This window comes from Carettochelys insculpta, chromosome 2, assembly GCF_033958435.1.
Source record: "Carettochelys insculpta isolate YL-2023 chromosome 2, ASM3395843v1, whole genome shotgun sequence".
Classification (NCBI taxonomy): domain Eukaryota; kingdom Metazoa; phylum Chordata; order Testudines; family Carettochelyidae; genus Carettochelys; species Carettochelys insculpta.
Genome location: NC_134138.1, coordinates 122,123,362 through 122,141,196, shown reverse-complemented (window position 1 = coordinate 122,141,196; position 17,835 = coordinate 122,123,362). Strand labels below are relative to the sequence as shown.

Here is a 17,835-nt window from a genome sequence, read left to right as displayed (position 1 = left end):
GGGCGGGCGCTCTGTGGTTGGTCGGACGCGGGGGGGAGGGGTGCACGGACTCGGCCGCGGCGCGGGCGGGACGGAGCCGGCAGCTGCAGGCGCGTGAGGCCCCGCAGCCCGCGAGACAGGCCCTGCGGCGCGTGGCGGGGGCATCTCCATAGAGACTGTGACAGCACAGAGGGCGGGCGGGAGCGGGCGGCGCGGCGCGGCCGGGCCGGGCCGGGCCGGGCCGGGCCGGGCCGCGGGGGGGAGGGAAGGGGAGCGACTGGGGGCTGGATCCCAGCATGGCCTCGGGCGGGGGAGGCGGCGGCGGCGGCGGCGGCGGAGGGGGGAAGATCCGGACCCGGCGGTACCACCTGGGCGCCTCGAAGCCCTACCCTCGAAACAAGCAGGTGAGAGGCCGGGATGGGGCGGGCCGCGCCGCTGTGCCAGGCCGAGGCCGGGGGCTCTGACTCACGGCGGCCTGCGGGGGCTGAGAGCCGCCGGGCCGGGCGGGGGATCACGGGGATGGAGACCCATGTGGTGCCGGGGGGCCGCGTGGAGGGAGGATCGGGCTGGCCGAGCGGTGAGGGGCCTCGAGCGGGTGTAGGGGCAAGCGTGGTTGGGGGGTTCCTACGCGGGGGGAGCTTTCCCCTGGGCTGGGGTTGGCGTGCCTCTGCGGGGGCTTCCTCGTGGGCAGCGGGGGAGGTGTCTGCGGGATTTTCCTCGGGAGCGCGCGGGGTGTGTGCAGCAGGGGAGTAAGGGATTTCCTGCCTCTTTTCGGTGAGGCAGGGAGGGGTCGTGGGAGGGAAGAGGAAACGTGTTCAGCAGTTGGTGCCATGTGTGAGTTAACCCCGTCTCCGTTTGCCTCGTCTTTGACGGGGTGTGTGGGTGGGGGCAAATAAAAGCATCGGAAGGAAAAATCTGGAGTGTGTTTCCTGTCACGCAGACGAGCTGATGTAGGCTGCAGATTTTCTCAGGATGTAAACGTTGTGCCCACCTTGTAATACTTCTTACCTTTTGGGGTGGTGTAGCTATGCTCTTGCTACAATCTTCTTTTTCTATGTTGTCCAGCTTACTGGTTGCTTGCCAACTCAGGTTGCCGAAAGGTGTTTATCCACCAGCAGGAATAATTTGGGTTCACTTTCTAGGTAAACATAATACACAATCAGGAGAAATCTCTGAATTGACATTATCTTAAGCAGCTATTTAGTTAGAACATAGTGAATTTTGAGATTTCAACATCTCTAAGATCAAACTAGCCAATTCTTTAATTTTTAGTTACAAATTTCAAAATATCTTACAAATCACTTTGTAGGGGAAGTTTGTGGTTAGTTGCTCTTATGGTAATTTCAGTAACATACTTGTTCATAAGCTTCAACATGTCACTGTAATTTTTTTCTAGCACGGTCATTCCATATATCTCTGCTGGCGCACAGTGGATGATAACATAAGTAATAACAATATTAAAAACTCTTAATTCATTTTTAAAACTATTGCAGAAATGGATATGTAACATAATAACTTGTTTATATATCACAGTACTTGACTGCTGTGCATTTTGAGACTAGCACAAATCCAGAAAATAGGTGGGGTTACTGGTGGACAGGCAAATAGATCCTTTGTTACTATGATGTTTGTTTCTAGGAGTTTTAAGATCCTTAGGTATCATATGTATTGTAGAAATCTCATCTGTGTGTGGTATTTTTGTATGCATACTATTGGGAAAGTGTTTGTGATTTGTTGAATGTATTTACTAAATTATTTAACAAGTAACCTGACAAGCTAGGAAGTTCAGTTATGATCTAACTGCATATAAAGGGAAGAAATCTCATATCTGAGAATAATACAAAGGAATTGTCATTTTTATATAGACATAAGTATATATGTACAATTGGGTAATACCGTTCAGCATCTATCCTTGAAGTGCCAGCACGTGGGTAGTCAACCTTTTTCTTTGAGGTCTCCTTCACCTGCTGTATAAATTCCATGGCCCACCTATGTCTCAACAACTGTGTTGTGGTTTGCTTTTTGTTTTTGTTCCCATATAAAAGCCAGGGCCGGTATTGGGGGATAGCAAGCAGGATAGTTGCCCAGCTTCTCATGGAGCAGCAGGACCTGTAAAGCTAAGTTGCCCAGATTTAATAATGTCTGGGAGGTGGGGATTTGAACTGTCAGTTTTGGCTTCTTGCTTCAGGTCACAGTGAATTTAATGGTATCCCTGCTTGGTAGAGCCCCTCAAACCTGTTTGCCGTCCTCTCTTTCAGAACTACTGTTTAGGAGATAGTAGTTTAATGGCATCTGAACAATAACAACTAGCTTCTTTATCTCAAAGTGTAGGATAGAATAGGAATGTTCAATAGTTTACCAGTAAGCATGGGGCTTACTGTTATACTGCTAACTGATCTTGGCCAGTTAACTCTGGTGATGGTCAGCCACACTGAGCTAGAAGAGCCGTGGCGCTGGACCTAGGTTAAATCAGTTAACTGGTTAAGCATCGTGGTTTAACCGGTTAACCATTTTAATGCCCCTAATATTGAAGAATTTGTGTAAAAGCATTGAAATGGCATGTGATGAATGTATTGATCACTATTATCTAGGGGTGACTTTGAAGGCAATGGCTGGAAGGGTTTAACTACCAACCACGGACTCCAATCTGAATGCACCAATTGTGTTACCTTTATATGTTTCCAATGGGTTCATTTGGATAGGTTCTGAATTAAGCATGTGTTTGTGAACATTATTACTTGAAGTATGTGCCTTTCTGTATTCTTTCTAAAAAGAACCAACCACATGTATCACACCAACCACCACAGTCAGTGATTAATTGATTTGGTGTTTTATTTTTTTTAAAAAGTTCTGTAATAACTGAGAGTGCCTAAGCTTGGTTTCATGCTTTTTTTTGTCAACACAGTCAGTTAGTGACCATATAGAGGTGTATTAGTGGAGATCTGCTAATTGGACATAACATGCCAATGTTTCCAATTATTAATAATGCATAGTAAGGTTTATTAATGTGTAGGCACCACATCTTTCAGATGCATAGTTATGGAACTTGCACTACCATGAGAAGTCCTGTTTGTTTGAGTGGGACTGCTTGGGAGAGTAAGCTAACTTTTGTGTGTGTGTTTGGGTTGGATCTTAAATTAAAGAGAGAAAATAAACTAGTATTTTTAATTATTAGGATGGTGATCTCAAACTCCATTTACCTTAAGGTCAGTGCCAGTTCTGAGATCCTCTGATTGGGCCAGTGGGTATCCTCCCTTGCACAGCTCTGAGGGAAGGGATCTCCACAAGTTCCCCCAATCTCCGCCCCCCACCATGTCCCCTGTCCCTGGGTGGTAACCCCCATGGGGGCTCCCAGCGACACCACCAGTAGCATAGTGGAGCTAGAGCAGCTTCTGGCTGCTCTCTGCACTTCACTATGGTGAAGAGGAAGTGTGTGCAATGCTGTCTCATCCATAGGATAGTTTGGCACAGCAGCCCCAGGCCCTGTGCTTTGGTGGGCTTCACTGTGGCCACCCCAGCCATCCAATAGATAGCATAGTCCCCCAAACTCAGGTTAGCTTGTGGGGCCCTGGGTGGGCTGAGGCCATTAGCAGGGTTTGGCCCCCCATCATATTCATCTTAAGAGTGGAACCCTGCTCCTCTCCACTACCATCTCTCAAGCCCGTTTGCACTGAGGCTGGGATGCTCCACTTCCAGCTACCATGGAGAAGCAGTGTCACTGGACTAGCCTGGGAGATGACAATGGGGTCGAGGCTGCTGCACTGCTCTACTTTCCCACAGCTCCCACCACCACTGTGAGTGTGTGGGGGACCTGACTTCTGTCCCACACAAGGCCACCCTGTAATCTCCGAGACCAGATTCCTTGGTGGAAGGGGCTTGAAGGAAGCAGTGGAGAGAGATGGGCAGAGGCAGATTCTGAGCGGAGTCGGGGCTGGACTAGGGATCTATATCCTGTTTAATTAGTTAACTGGTTAAACTTTGTTTAACTGGTTAATCGATTGACGGGTGAGTGGCAGCTGCGGAGGCCACTCCATCCCTTCTGGTCTGGAGCAGCCTCCCTGCTGCGAACAGGGTGTGCTCCGGCCAGGCTATGCTGCCTGCAGTTTACCTGAGTTGCCAGGGACCAGAGTTGTTCTGGCTGTGCTGGAGTGCCCCAGACTTGCAGTAGGCTCTGTGGGTCTTCAGCAACTTCTTGCCTGCTGCAGCCAGGAGGCTGCTCTAACCCCCACCAGTTCACTGTAACTGGTCAGCCTCATCTGTTTAGCATGAGGCTAACCGGTTACAAGTTAACATCCGTAGGCTGGATTTAGGGCAAGGTTACGGACTCTTTGAGGCTGCAGGAACTCCTGTGCTAGCAGCCATATTGGGGCCAAGTGGTAGAACTTCTTGAGCCTGCAGATGGCCTCCAGGTCACAAGTTTGAGACCTCTGCTTTAGCAACTGTATGTTGCCATCACTAATGTTGTGCCATTCTTAATTTTACGATGGGGTATTCTGGAAGATTTCTTAATAAATCATAATTCATTCATTTGCCAAAACAACCCATGCTAGAGGAAAACAGATTGTTTTTATTCTCAAGGAGGAGTAATATTCTGTGGCTTTTATTCAGTTGAGCAAAAATTATAAAGTCTGTGAAAGCAGAGTTTATTTTTTCCATGTTTGGTTGTCAGTTTTTACTGTCTAGATATTTTTAAAGCCTTTCACCACCTTCTTTGTTCATTTTGAGGTTCATAATAGTGGTTTTAATCACAGAAATGTCACCTGAAGTTTTAAGGATTTGTTTCTTTCTGTGCACTGGCTTGCCTATGTTTGAAACCAGGGTAAGCTGCACTGATTTAATGTGTTTCCACAAGGGGGTTACATAAATGCAGGGGTCTGCAACCTGTGGCTCCTTAGACTTCTTCGTGGCTCCTGACACTATAATTGCAAGGTTTAAAACAAAAAGCAAAAAACCATCTGATTATATTTTCGATAAATGGTGAATGTCTAAACGCCCAGCAGTGAGCCCAGCTCATATCTAAATAGCAAATGATATGTGATCTCAAAACATTGGATAACTCGTCCTTTAATATGTTCAGTGCATTGTGGGACATGATTCTTTTGCTAATAAATCTTGATTTTGAAGAGGAAAAGGAAGCTTGCAGCATTCCTGCTGTGAAGAGCAACATGCATTTTAAGAAAGAAAACTGAAATGAAACGTGAAGTAAAATTGGCATAATTAAAGTGGTTTGGGGAGTAAAAGTTGAGAATATGACGGTACAAACACACACACACACAGTGTGAGGTAATGGAATATGTAAAAGTTTGTGAATGTCCTACGGTAAACATGTATCACATTACAAATCATTGTGTGAGCAGTGCTCTTAAAATAGGAGTTACAAAAAGTATGGCTTGAGGTTATTTATTAAGGACTGTCTTGTATTCACACACACTACAGCTCTTGAATTATTGAGTTTTTTTACCAAATTTGAAAAAATGGCCCTTCTTCCTATTTTGGTTGCTGACCCCTGCACCAATGCAACTACATTGATGTAGTTAATGATATAGCTTCCCTCTTTCTCCCAGATGCTGATCATCAAATAGCTTTGAGCTTGTGGTACCCCACTAAAGCCATTGAGGCTCAGTGCTGGGATCTGTCTGTGCAGAGCAGTTACTTTTTCTGGCCCTAATGGTACCAGTGCTTTAAATCACTAGTTTTTCACACACATGAAACAGTTCCTAATTCTAACCTGTTGGAGGTTGTGCATTTGAGGCTATGTGTAGATTACCAAGACCTGTTGACAAAAGGTATGAAAATTGCACAACGCATTTGTGTGTCTTTTGCCGACAGCTCCTTCAGGAGAGGTTTTTCCGACATTTGGCCCATCTACACGGGGCCAGAGGTCAGAAGAAACCCCTGTGTTGAGGCATCCCTTCTTCCTCGTTGAAGGAGCTGTGCAGGGATGTCAACAGAATGCTTCCAACTGGCAGATCTCTTCTGAGAGACCTGCAGTCTAGAAGTAGCCTGAACGAAATGAAATTCAGGAACCAAAGGAAATATCTGAACTAACTACCTTGTTCTGTGAGGAACCTCTGATTGTCTGCTGCTGAAAGAATCATCTTAGGAAGGAAAAAATTGTCATGGTTAGGCATAACTTTTAGAATTTTGCAGCCAACAGTATAAATTTGATTTTTTTCCCCATGAATGAGACTTTTTTAAGTGTAAGAATAATGTTTGAGTATTTTGTGTTTCTCTGTTTTAGTTCAGTAGTAGGCTAATGAAAGAAACTGAACAATAAGAGGCTTTAAAAGTTTTTCTTTCAAGAATTGGACCATAATTCATTTCAGCTCATGTTTTATCAAAAGTACCAACTATATATAAAGGGGCAACCATGTTATCAAGAACATGTTTAGTTATGATTCTTATTAGCAGGTATTGGAACAGTTTCCACTGTCAGCATAAAAAAAACTCCTATTCCTGAGCTTCTGTCTAAACTGATGTTTTAGCAGTTGTCATATTTAGCCTAGCAGTTGTGCCCACGTTACTGGAAATATTAATGTAGAGTGGGTATATTTTTACCCATTTTCATCTCTCAACTCACTCGCTTAGCATAGTTTTGTGAAACAATTGTAACTTATTTCATTAGAATGTGTTGACCAGGGAATTCATATTAGCTTTTAGTTCCAGCACAAATGTAGAGAAGATTGTAGGTACATACCAGTTCTTAGTGGTGTATGCTTCAGCTCTGTCTCAGGGCTTGGGTTCTTTCATTCCCAATGGAAGAATAAAGTTTGTAATGGAGAAAAGTACTTCTCTCCTTCAAACCGGAATGTTCACATCCCGCTATGTAGTGCGTCCGTCACTTTAGTGCATTAGAGTTTTTCATAGTAGGCGCATGTGTGTTTGTCTATACTACTCTTTCTGAAAGTGGTCAGTGGACCACTGCTGACTCAAAGAGAGTTGTGAGATCACATAGTTTAAAGTGTTCTATTTATTCAGCTGGTGGATCACATGGAACCTAAGTTTTTTTTTCATAATGTTTTTGATAATGTATTTCATGCACACACATTGTGCAGCTGCAAATTGTGAAAGGGAGGCATTCTGGAATACTCCTGACACAGGAGGACAAAGTGGTCTCCAGTAAAAGTCATCTGTTAAGACACCATCTGCTATGAAAGGTTGAGAATCTCAGGTCTGTACTACATTTTATAAAATGTTATACACCATTGTGGTCACTGGTATTATATAAGTAGTAATTATGCTGAGTGTTCCAGACAGGATGGAATGATTTGAATCAAGGTGGTTTAAGTCACCAAAAAAAAAAAAGTCATTGATATAAATCAGGTTACCAAAAAAGCTAAGACTGACTGTGGTTAAGTGCACTTAATTTTGGAGTAACCACCGTTGAATGCACTGACACTTCAGTTTTTTGAGAAACAAGTACAGAGTGAAGTTCTCTGGGAAGAGAAGAGTTATGCTGAAGTAAAATAGGGAAACTTATGGCTTCACCATTATGGTCTGTGGCCATGATGTTTCAAAATAAGGGGCATATATTATGTAACGTAAAATGGGAAAATCTGATAAGTTGCAAATGGCAACTCTAGGTTTCTTTTACTGCAGTTTTCTGTATTGTATATATGAGTGATAGATACTAAACCTAGTTAAACAAGCTGTACAGATTAGCTAAGCTAAATTTTTTATAGTGACATCCAAGCAGCTTGGGAATTTACTTGTCAAATCACACTTATCCTAAAAGGCATAGAGGGAGTCTTGAAAAATGATGCATTGCAAAGTGAATTATTTCACTTTTGCAACTAGGCCCTTCATCTTCTTGCGCTGCTTACACTTGACACATTTTTTTTTCCTTTTTCACCTAAGAAACAATTTTTTTTCAAAATATTCCCAGAGAGCAGGTTGGTCTGTCTGTCTAGAAGCCATGAGAGATTTTTGCAGCAAAAGTGTGAGGGAATAAAGGAAGCTCTGTGTGTGTGCTCGTGTGCACGCATGCTGAATAATGTCTTCCCTTTTTCTTTCTAGTCCACTCCACTGTTCCTTTCTATGCTATCTGTTCTTCCCTTTATATTGTCACTGTCTTTAAGACAACGTCTTAAGTAGTTCTGCTGTGCTTGGCCAGGATCTCCTATCATAAAAACAGTCTTTCTTTGACATGTTAAGTTTTAGTCTTCTCGGTAAACAAAAATTGAAAGCCCAGAGCTTTCACGAACCAAGAACTAGTGGTTAGGCTGGACCGGGGTCTGCAACCTATGGCTCCTGAGCTGCATGCAGCTCTTTAAGGACTTCTTTGTGACTCCTGGCACTTTAATTGCAAAGTTTAAAAAAAAGTCTAAAAGCCCATCAATGAGCCCAACTCTTATCTGCATAGAAAAATGTGATGTCGAAAAGTTGGATAAGGCCCCCTTTAATATGTACGGTGCATTGTGGCACATGATTCTGTATCTGTGTTTTGATTGTATTGCTAATAAAATCTTAATTTTGAAAAGGATGCTTGCAGCATTCCTGGTATGAGGGGCAACATGCATTTTAAGAAAGAAAACAAATGAAACATGAAGTAAAATTGGCATAATTAAAGTAGATTTGGGAGTGAAAGTCAGGAAGATAGTGGTACAGACATATATGTGAAGTGTGAGGAAATGAATATGTAAAAAGTTTCCGAACATCCTGCAGTAAATGTATCACATTACAAATCATTGTGCAAGCACTGTTCTTAAAATAGTAGTTTCAAAAAGTATGCTTTGACATTATTTATTAAGGACTGTCTCTTATTCACACACATTGACACTCTTGAATTACTGAGTTTTTTACCTAATTTGAAAAAATGGCTCTTCCTATTTTGGTTGCTGGCCCATTGTCTGGACAGATTAGAGCCATTAATTCACTTTTCTGACCGTGTAAGTATAGGGTGTGGCATATTTGTGTTGAGATTTAATTATAACTCTTTTAAATGAAAACCTTGAGTGTTTTTATTGATCTTTTTTTTTAAAAAAAAATCTATTTTATCCACCATGATTCCAATATGCTATTTGGCAGGAATCCTGTCTTGTATTTAACTTTTTAATTTTTGACTCATTAGTACATAACTTTAAGATAGTGCACAAACTGAGGAATTATTTCTGTATTTAGTCTCAATGCCGATTTTTTTCCAAGATAAGCTATGAAAAAATGTGAACAACTTTTATACATTGTGATCCCATATAGCTCAGTATGTTCTGTTGTAACACAAGTTAATTGGTGAAGAAAAACGTAGGCTCCCCAAGCAGCGAATTTCTTGCTGTCAGTCTTAACTGGACTTGAACAAGTGGCCTAGCAGTGAAAGGCTCTGTATCCCATTGTCAGTCCCCTAAGTCACCCAAACCAGTGAATCTGTAAGCTGATTTAAAAATACGGGTTGAAGTCTTGTTCTCTGTGTGTGTGTGTGTGTGTGCACGCGCGTGTGTTTAGAAATTAGTAGGAGTAAGATGTTAGCTGCTTCTTCCAACCTGAAATAAAAATGTTAATATGTCTACCTGGATCTTGAACAGGAAGTAGGCTGTTCAATTACCTAATTCTTGAACTTTAAAATAACAAGTTACTCTTGTGTTCCAAAGCACAAAGATATTTTTTTCAAAATATTTGGGTTGGCTCAGCTCAGTTCTGTAAATGTACTGATGGTTTGGTAGCAGTAAGCGTTACGGAATACTATAGGCTTTTTCAAAAATACGTGGATAAAGCATAATTTGAAATCCCCCCCCCCCCCCCCCATACAATTTGTGGTTCTTTAAGACTAATGTTAACTCCATATTCTTCACAAAGTATAAACAAGCTATGTACGGCTCTTTCTCTGTCACTATTCAACATGCAAGCACTACATTCAGCCCTTTGGAATGGAGATCCATTAACTACATGAATGTTAGTCTTGAACGTGCTACATGCCTGCTTTTTTGTTTTTATAGAATACAGACTAACATGGCTCTCTCTCTCTCTCTATACAAGCTGTTGGTTTCTTTAGTGAATCACTCTTCAGTTTGTCTTATGCAAATTCTTTGCTGTGGGCTATGGTGTTGACGTGAAGATTCTTTGTACGTATTGAACCTCTCTAATTCAGAACACTCTCATCTGGCAACATCCATAATCCAGCAATATTTTAGTTAGCTGCATGATAATGGGTGTGGCCAAGTCTCCCGTGGTCCCATAACGTTCATTTATTTTACAACCACTAGTCCTGGCTCTCAGTGTTCTGTACTGTTGTTTACCCCCTAATTTTTTTCTAAGAGCACAATAAACAGTAGAAGTGTTGGCAATGTGCTAGACAAATGGTCCAGCAATTTTGCTTGTTCGGCACTGCTCAGGTCCCAGGGGTGCCATATTAGAGAGTTCAACCTGTACAATGTGAAGAATGTATACACGTAACACATTCCATCCCAGGTGTGTTTTCCCCTGAAACCATCACTATGGTGTTGGAGCCTGGTTTACATTAAAACTACGCTGTATTTAAAAAAAAACAAACCAAATTATGTTAGTGCAGATCTCTGATATCCGTGTACTTAAATTGATTGAACCCTAGCATAATTTTGATCTTAACCTGGTAAATAAGGGTCACACTGCTTTAAGTGTTTCTATATTAATGAGTTGCACTGTATTAACTAGATTAGTTTATAATAGATTTAATTAAACTGATAGAACTTTTCTATTGCAGGCAAGTCCTGATTTGCGTTCCAGTAGTACATTAAATGGCATAACTAGCATCTGAGGTGAAAATATAGGAAATAAAGGAGCATTGTCCTAAATCTTCACAGTCAGTGATGTACCTTATGGCTTCTAGTGTGCACAGTCTGTGTTAATTAAAATAAGTAAGCTGCTAATGAAATCTTAAGCATATATAAATAAGTAGAGAAGTGACTGTCAGTATTAGTGACATTATCTTGCCCACATTTGGTATACATTTTTGATTTTTACTTTGTGGTCCTAACATTGCCTTAACATTAAATTTTGGTGGGTTTTTTTTTTTTTTTTTGTTAAAGGGAGAGAAAATGCTTGTGACTGATCATGCTTGCACTTAAATAGTTTCAATTTGGTTTCTGTGTTCACACTTCATTGAAATGAACAGAACAGGAAAGCTGTTATTTACTACCTTTGCTGCTGTTTCAGTGCATCCCTCTTCCATATAGGTGAGAAACATACTGGGGCATCTTCATCTTTGCCAGCATAAAAGAAACTCAAGTGTGGTCTGTTATGCAAGCTCCACCCACATGTGTAAATCACCAATATAGATTCACGTAACCCATTTTCAATCATTTAGCTGTTTAGCTTAAGCTAATTTAAGCTAAACTGGTAGAAACAAAGTTTTAAACTGGTTCAGTTGTGTATATATATAGGAGGGATTTACTCTGATGTAACTGGATCAATTTTATATCCATTTAGTTACACTAGTACAGTTTTTATAATGTAGAACAGTCCTTCACATTTTTAACAGATCAGAGTGTGCAAAACACTGTATGACGAATCAGAAGTTGTAGGCAACCATGATGAAACAGCAGAATCTACCATTCGTTCAACCACAGATTTTTCTTATCCCTAATGCACAGTAGATCTTTAGAGGAACTTGTGTTCTTCTTCGAGTGTCCCCGTGGGTGCTCCACAATAGGTGTCGGGCTCGCCCGGCGCCGCAGATCGGATCTTCCAAGCAGTTTCTGCCGGACCGCGCATGCGCCGGTGCGCGCCGCTCCCTTGCGCGCTCCTGGCCACGTGCGCGATCCAGTCCCCGCCAGTTCCTCTTAACCGCCGTCGGCTGCAGATGGAATCCGACTAGGCTACGGCCAAGTTAGCGTATTCAATGGCTTTAACTGTTTTTTCTTTAAAGTTTTCAAGTTCTTAGGCTACTGTTAAGTTAGCCAGTTGTTATTTTCAGAAAAAAAAAAAGAAACAACAAGCGGGACGGCATTCAGTCCAGTCCTAGTAACAAGCGGAACACCGGAGGCCAGGAGCCTAGGGCCATTAGCCCTCCTGCCGTGGCAGGCCATCGGAGAGGGGGAAAACAGCACAGAGAAGGTGCTAAGTACCCCATTAACAACTGAAAGACTCACCAACAATGTCCTCTTCAGGATTCAAGAAATGTGAGTCCTGCCGAGAGGCAATGCCAGCGTCTGATGGGCACAGTCTCTGCATAAGGTGCCTGGGGGAGTCCCATGTCACGCAGAAATGCTCCTTCTGTGCAAAATTAACAGCCAGAGCAAGGAAGGACAGGGAGATGCGGCTTAAAATGCTGCTCTTCGACAAGGCCCTCCAGCCAGACGTGCCGGAGCGGCCACAGCAGGAGGGACCCTCTGGGGCCCATAAAAGGAAAGCCGCCTCCCTCACCCCATCAGCTCAAAAACGGAGGAAAGCCTCCCCAGCCCGATCCCTGCCGGCAGCAACAGCGAGTGGGACGGGAGGAGCGTGCAGCCCCCAGCCACAGCAACAGCTGATCGGCGGTGGCACGGAGAGCCACGTGGTGGCGGCTCAGCCTCCGATAATCAAACAGCCGCCTTGCACCGCAGGCAGGGCGGCGGCTAAACAAGCGCCACTACCGGCGGCACCGCAAGCAGTGGCACCGACCCCCGGGGAACCGGCGGTGCAGAGCGCGCAGGCACGCAGCCCGCAGGCACCAGAGGACACCGCCCGTGCGGCACCGCCCATGAGCGTGCCGAGCACGGCGTGGACGGGGCCGAGATCCCCTACACGTCAGGGGGCGGAGTTACCTCCTCAAGGGAGGGAGAAGGCTGCACACAAAACGAGGCACCGCAGCCCCTCTCCAGACAGGGCTGCAGAGTTGCTTTCTCTCAGGCCTCCGCTTATGCTGCAGACTCCAACCAGAAGGCAGGGGTCCCCCCTAGCCTACCCAGAGCCCCTGTCTCCATTTTTACAACCAGCCTCGCCCTGGCTGGGACCACCTTCACCCTTCCTGGGGTTTGAGCCACTGGAATACTATCACAAATCGCTCTCTCCAGTGTCCCAGATCTCTCGACGATCTCGCTCCCCCAGACGCAGAGGGTATGCACCAAGGGAGTGGTCTAGGTCACCTTCCCAAGAACAGTGTCTATACTGCCATGGTCGCCCCTATCACGCGGGGCATAGACACCACCGGCAATCTACCAGGGAAAGATCCCCACAGACGGTCCCGTATCCCCAAGGGCAATCGCGAACGGGGACAGAGACTCAAGTATCTCAGGGGGAACTGGTTATGGAACCCCGAGATTTTCCCTTGCAAGCTTCCAGCGAGAGGATGTACCATCACCAACAGGAACCGGAAGGGTCCAGAGAGGCGTACCCTAGTGGTTCCTCGCTCTCCTCCCCGAACGAGGCTACGGCCCCGGGGGACGTCCATCCTCCGGACGATCTCAAACAGTTTCAAGAGCTGTTTAAAAGGGTGGCCTTCACGCAAGGCATCCAGACAGCAGAGGTGCAAGAGAAACACCATAAGCTCCTCAAAAATCTGAGACCTCCGGCCTCCTCCAAAATAGCAATAACGCTTGATGAAGCAATCTTGGAGTCCGCCACTATGATATGGCAGACCCCTGCGACTATCCCGCCTGTCCACAAGAGAGCGGACAAGAAATACTTTGTGCCGGCGAAGGGCATGGAGTTCCTGTTCAGCCACCCACAACCAAATTCCTTGGTGGTGGAGTCATCGCAACAAAGATCAAAGACATCTCAATTCAAGACAGGGGGAACAGACAAAGATGCCAAGAAGCTAGAGCTGTTCGGCAGAAAGGTCTACTCCTCCTCTGCTCTACTGTTGCGAATGGCAGATTACGCAGCGCATTTAGCGAACCATAATTTCGACAACTACACTAGGTTAACCTCCCTCATAGACTCGCTTCCAGAGGACAAGAAACCGGTGCTCAAGGCCATCGTGCAAGAAGGCTATGCGGCCTCGAGGACGGGAGTTCAGATTGCCCTGGATGTTGCGGACACAGCAGCACATTCCACAGCTGCGGCAGTGGTGATGCGAAGGGAGTCCTGGCTCCAGACTTCGGGTATACCGAGGGATCTGCAGGCAAAGATAGTCGATCTTCCCTTCGACTCGCAGAAGCTGTTTGCTGAATCAACTGACTCGGTCCTTCATTCCAGTAAAGATTCAAGAGCCACCCTTAGGACCCTGGGGATTTACACCCCTCCATGCAGAAAGAAAAAGTACTACCCTCAACAAAGACGGTACCAGTACCAGCAACAGCGTCCCCAGTACCACAGGGGTTACGAGCACGGGCGACATCAACAGCACCAGCAGTACAGAACTCCCCAGGCGACGTTCCCAACAGAGCTGTGCATCCTCGGGGCAGGGCCAAAGGCCACAAGTTTGACACACAGATCCAGGGCTGCGCCATCACTGCCATCGCAGAAGGTCATCCGAAGCGGCTATTCCACCATCGCCTCTGACCATTCTACGACCAGTGGCAAAGGATCACCACAGACAAATGGGTGCTGGAGATCATAGCCACGGGGTACGTCATTCCCTTCCAGTCGCTCCCACCGCCATGACCTCCAGGAGGCCTCCCACGTAGCGAGGCTCAAGCAGGAGGTAGAGCATCTCATGCTCATAGGGGCAGTGGAAAGAGTGCCGGAGCAACTACAAGGAAAAGGGTTCTACTCGAGGTACTTCCTCATGGAGAAAAAGACAGGAGGCTGGAGGCCCATCTGAGATCTTCGAGGCCTCAACCGGTACCTGCGCAAGCAACGCTTTCGGATGATCACAATCGCCTCCATCCTTACGGCACTGGACGATGGAGATTGGTTCGCAGCCCTCGATTTACAAGACGCGTATTTTCACATAACTATCCATCCGGCTCACCGGCGATTCCTCTGGTTCATGGTAGGCAAAGAACATTTTCAATACAAGGTCCTACCGTTTGGCCTTTCCTCGGCCCCCAGAGTCTTCACCAAGACCTTGGCAGTGGTGTCAGCCTACCTGCACAGACAGGGTGTATTTATATTCCCGTATCTGGACGACTGCCTACTCAAAGGGGCCTCGAAGGAGGAGGTACTACGCATGATACGTGTCACAGCAGGCACATTCTCTTCGCTCGGCCTGGTTATCAATCTGGCAAAATCAAAGAGAGACCCCACACAGGACATAGAGTTCATAGGGGCACGCATAAATTCTATTACAGTGAGAGTGTATCTACCAGAGACTCGCTTTTGGGCCATCGGCTCCCTCGTGCAGGTCATCACCTTCAGCCCTACGGTGCCGGTCCTGACGTGCTTACAGCTGCTGGGCCACATGGCAGCGGCGACGTTCGTAGTACAGAACGCCAGGTTACACATGCACAGCATGCAGCACTGGCTGGCGAGCGTGTACATACCGGCAGCACACACCGTTCACAGGGTGGTGTCACCCACAGCAGAGGTGCGCAAATCCCTGCAATGGTGGGTAAACCCCAAGAACTTGCTAACAGGGGTACCCTTCCACCAACCACAAATATTGGTTTTTCTTACTACAGATGCCTCCCTCATAGGGTGGGGAGCACACATGGGCAAAGAGGTGACTCAAGGGCTGTGGTCCTCCACGGAGCAGTCACTGCACATAAATATACTGGAGCTCAGAGCAGTGTTCAACGCCTGCAGACACTTTCGAGACCATATACAAGGCAAAGTTGTCGGGATCAGTACAGACAATACTTCCACCATGTTTTATATAAATCGGCAAGGAGGAGCTCGGTCCCGTGCCTTATGTGCGAAAGCAGTCCAGTTATGGAACTGGTGCATCGCCAACAATATAATCTTGAAAGCCTCATACTTACCAGGCACTCACAATGTGAAGGCAGACCAGCTGAGCAGGCGTTTTGCACTCACGCACGAGTGGCAGATCCATCCCGATCTGCTATGACCGATTTTCCACGCATGGGGTTTTCCCCAGATAGACCTGTTTGCCACTCAACACAACAAGAAGTGCCCACGATTCTGCTCCAGGGCAGGACTGGGACGGGGGTTCCTGGGGGACGCGTTCACGATCTCGTGGAGGGGCCCCCTGCTTTACGCTTTTCCTCCCACAGTGCTCATCCACAAAGTCTTGCAGAAAGCCAGGAGGGAAGGAGCCCGAATGATCCTGATAGTCCCAACGTGGGATCAACAGCAATGGTTCCCCCTACTCCTGCGCATGTCGGACCGTCCACTGATGCCCCTTCCGGTGGCACCGGATCTGCTCACGCAAGCCCAGGGGTACATAGTGCATCCGCACCCCCAAGGCCTGTGACTACAAGCGTGGTTAATCCATGGCTCAGCTCCATAGAGAGCACATGTACGGAGGAAGTGCAGCAAGTCCTAGAAAGTAGCAGGAGGACTTCCACCAGGAAGACCTACAGGCAGAAATGGACTCGCTTCACGACATGGTGTTCTACCAAACGGCTAGCCCCCTTTTCGGTGCCTATAACTGGCATATTAGAGTATTTAATGGACCTCAAGAGAGGAGGACTCTCACTATCCTCTTTAAAGGTCCACCTTGCCGCCATTTCGGTGTTCAGACACGAAGAGGAAGGGCACACGGTGTTCGCCCATCCCATGGTTACCAGGTTCCTCAAAGGGTTGGTAAACCTATACCCCCTTCGGAAACCGCTTCCACCTTCATGGAACTTGGACCTGGTGCTTAATGTGCTAACGGGACCACCGTTCGAGCCCTTGGCCACGGTTTCCCTCCGCCTCCTTACGATAAAGACGACCTTTCTTCTCGCAATCATGTCAGCTCGCAGGATGAGCAAGCTTTCGGCAGTTATGGCAACGCCACCCTGCACTGTTTTTTCCAAGGAGGCGGTAACCATACGGCTGCATCCAACCTTCGTTCCCAAAGTTTCTTCTGAGTTTCACATTAACGAACCTATTGTTTTACCCTCATTTTATCCAAAGCCTCATAACTCTAAGAAAGAGGCGCGCCTACACCTCCTGGACGTGAGGAGGGCGCTAGCCTTCTATGTAGACAGGACCAAGTCCTTCCGGAAAACGGATAGACTCCTAGTCTCTCTCGCTCCCAAATCGAAAGGAGAAGGTCTCTCTTCGCAGAGAATCTCGAAGCACATCGTATCCTGCATAAAAATGTGCTACGAACTCAAAAAGACTCCTTTACTGGCCACTCCCAGGGCTCATTCCACTAGGGTGGTGACGGCATCAACAGCCTTTTTCAAGGGCGTTGCGCTAAAAGACATTTGCAGAGTGGCGACCTGGTCATCCTATGACACCTTCGCCAAACATTACGCCCTTCACAGGGTATTCCAAGAGGATACCCGTCTCTCTGCAGCGGTCCTCTCGGGGACAAGCTGCACATAATCCGATTACCCACCTCCTATCTTGGGTTACTGCTGGGTAGTCACCTATTGTGGAGCACCCACGGGGACACTCGAAGAAGAAAGAAAAGTTACTCACCGTAGTAACGGTGGTTCTTCGAGATGTGTCCCCGTGGGTGCTCCGCTACCCGCCCATCCTCCCCGCTTCGGATCTCTGTTTAGTGTTTTGCAGGAGCATCCGAGGCGGTTGGTCAAGGAACTGGCGGGGACCAGATCGCGCACATGGCCAGGAGCGCGCAAGGGAGCGGCGCGCACCGGCGCATGCGCGGTCCGGCAGAAACTGCTTGGAAGATCCGATCTGCGGCGCCGGGCGAGCCCGACACCTATTGTGGAGCACCCATGGGGACACATCTCGAAGAACACCGTTACTACGGTGAGTAACCTGTCTTTTTGGTGGGGCACTTACAATTTCCTTTAAGCAAATTGCCCAAGTGGCAATCCTTGTATTTATCAAAGTGGTGAGACAGCAACATAGCAGGATTAAACAAAATATACATTTTAAAACTCTTGAGCCCTGACTAAAATAATTAAAAATAATTTGTTGCTACCCAAAATGGACGTTGGTCCTATC

The 17,835-nt window shown here is 46.4% G+C and overlaps 1 protein-coding gene across 3 annotated transcripts in view; it reads left to right on the top strand.

Moving 5' to 3' along the window:
* The first annotated feature begins 264 nt into the window (after positions 1–264).
* NUP153 (nucleoporin 153) overlaps positions 265–17,835 on the top strand; it is a 63,273-nt gene continuing 45,702 nt past the window's right edge. For 2 of the 3 annotated variants that reach the window (XM_074987656.1, XM_074987654.1), the window contains exon 1: positions 276–383. In XM_074987656.1, the coding sequence (XP_074843757.1) occupies positions 276–383 (108 nt within the window). Of the gene's footprint in view, positions 384–17,835 lie in introns of all 3 variants that reach the window. The other variant, XM_074987655.1, reaches the window with a different exon arrangement.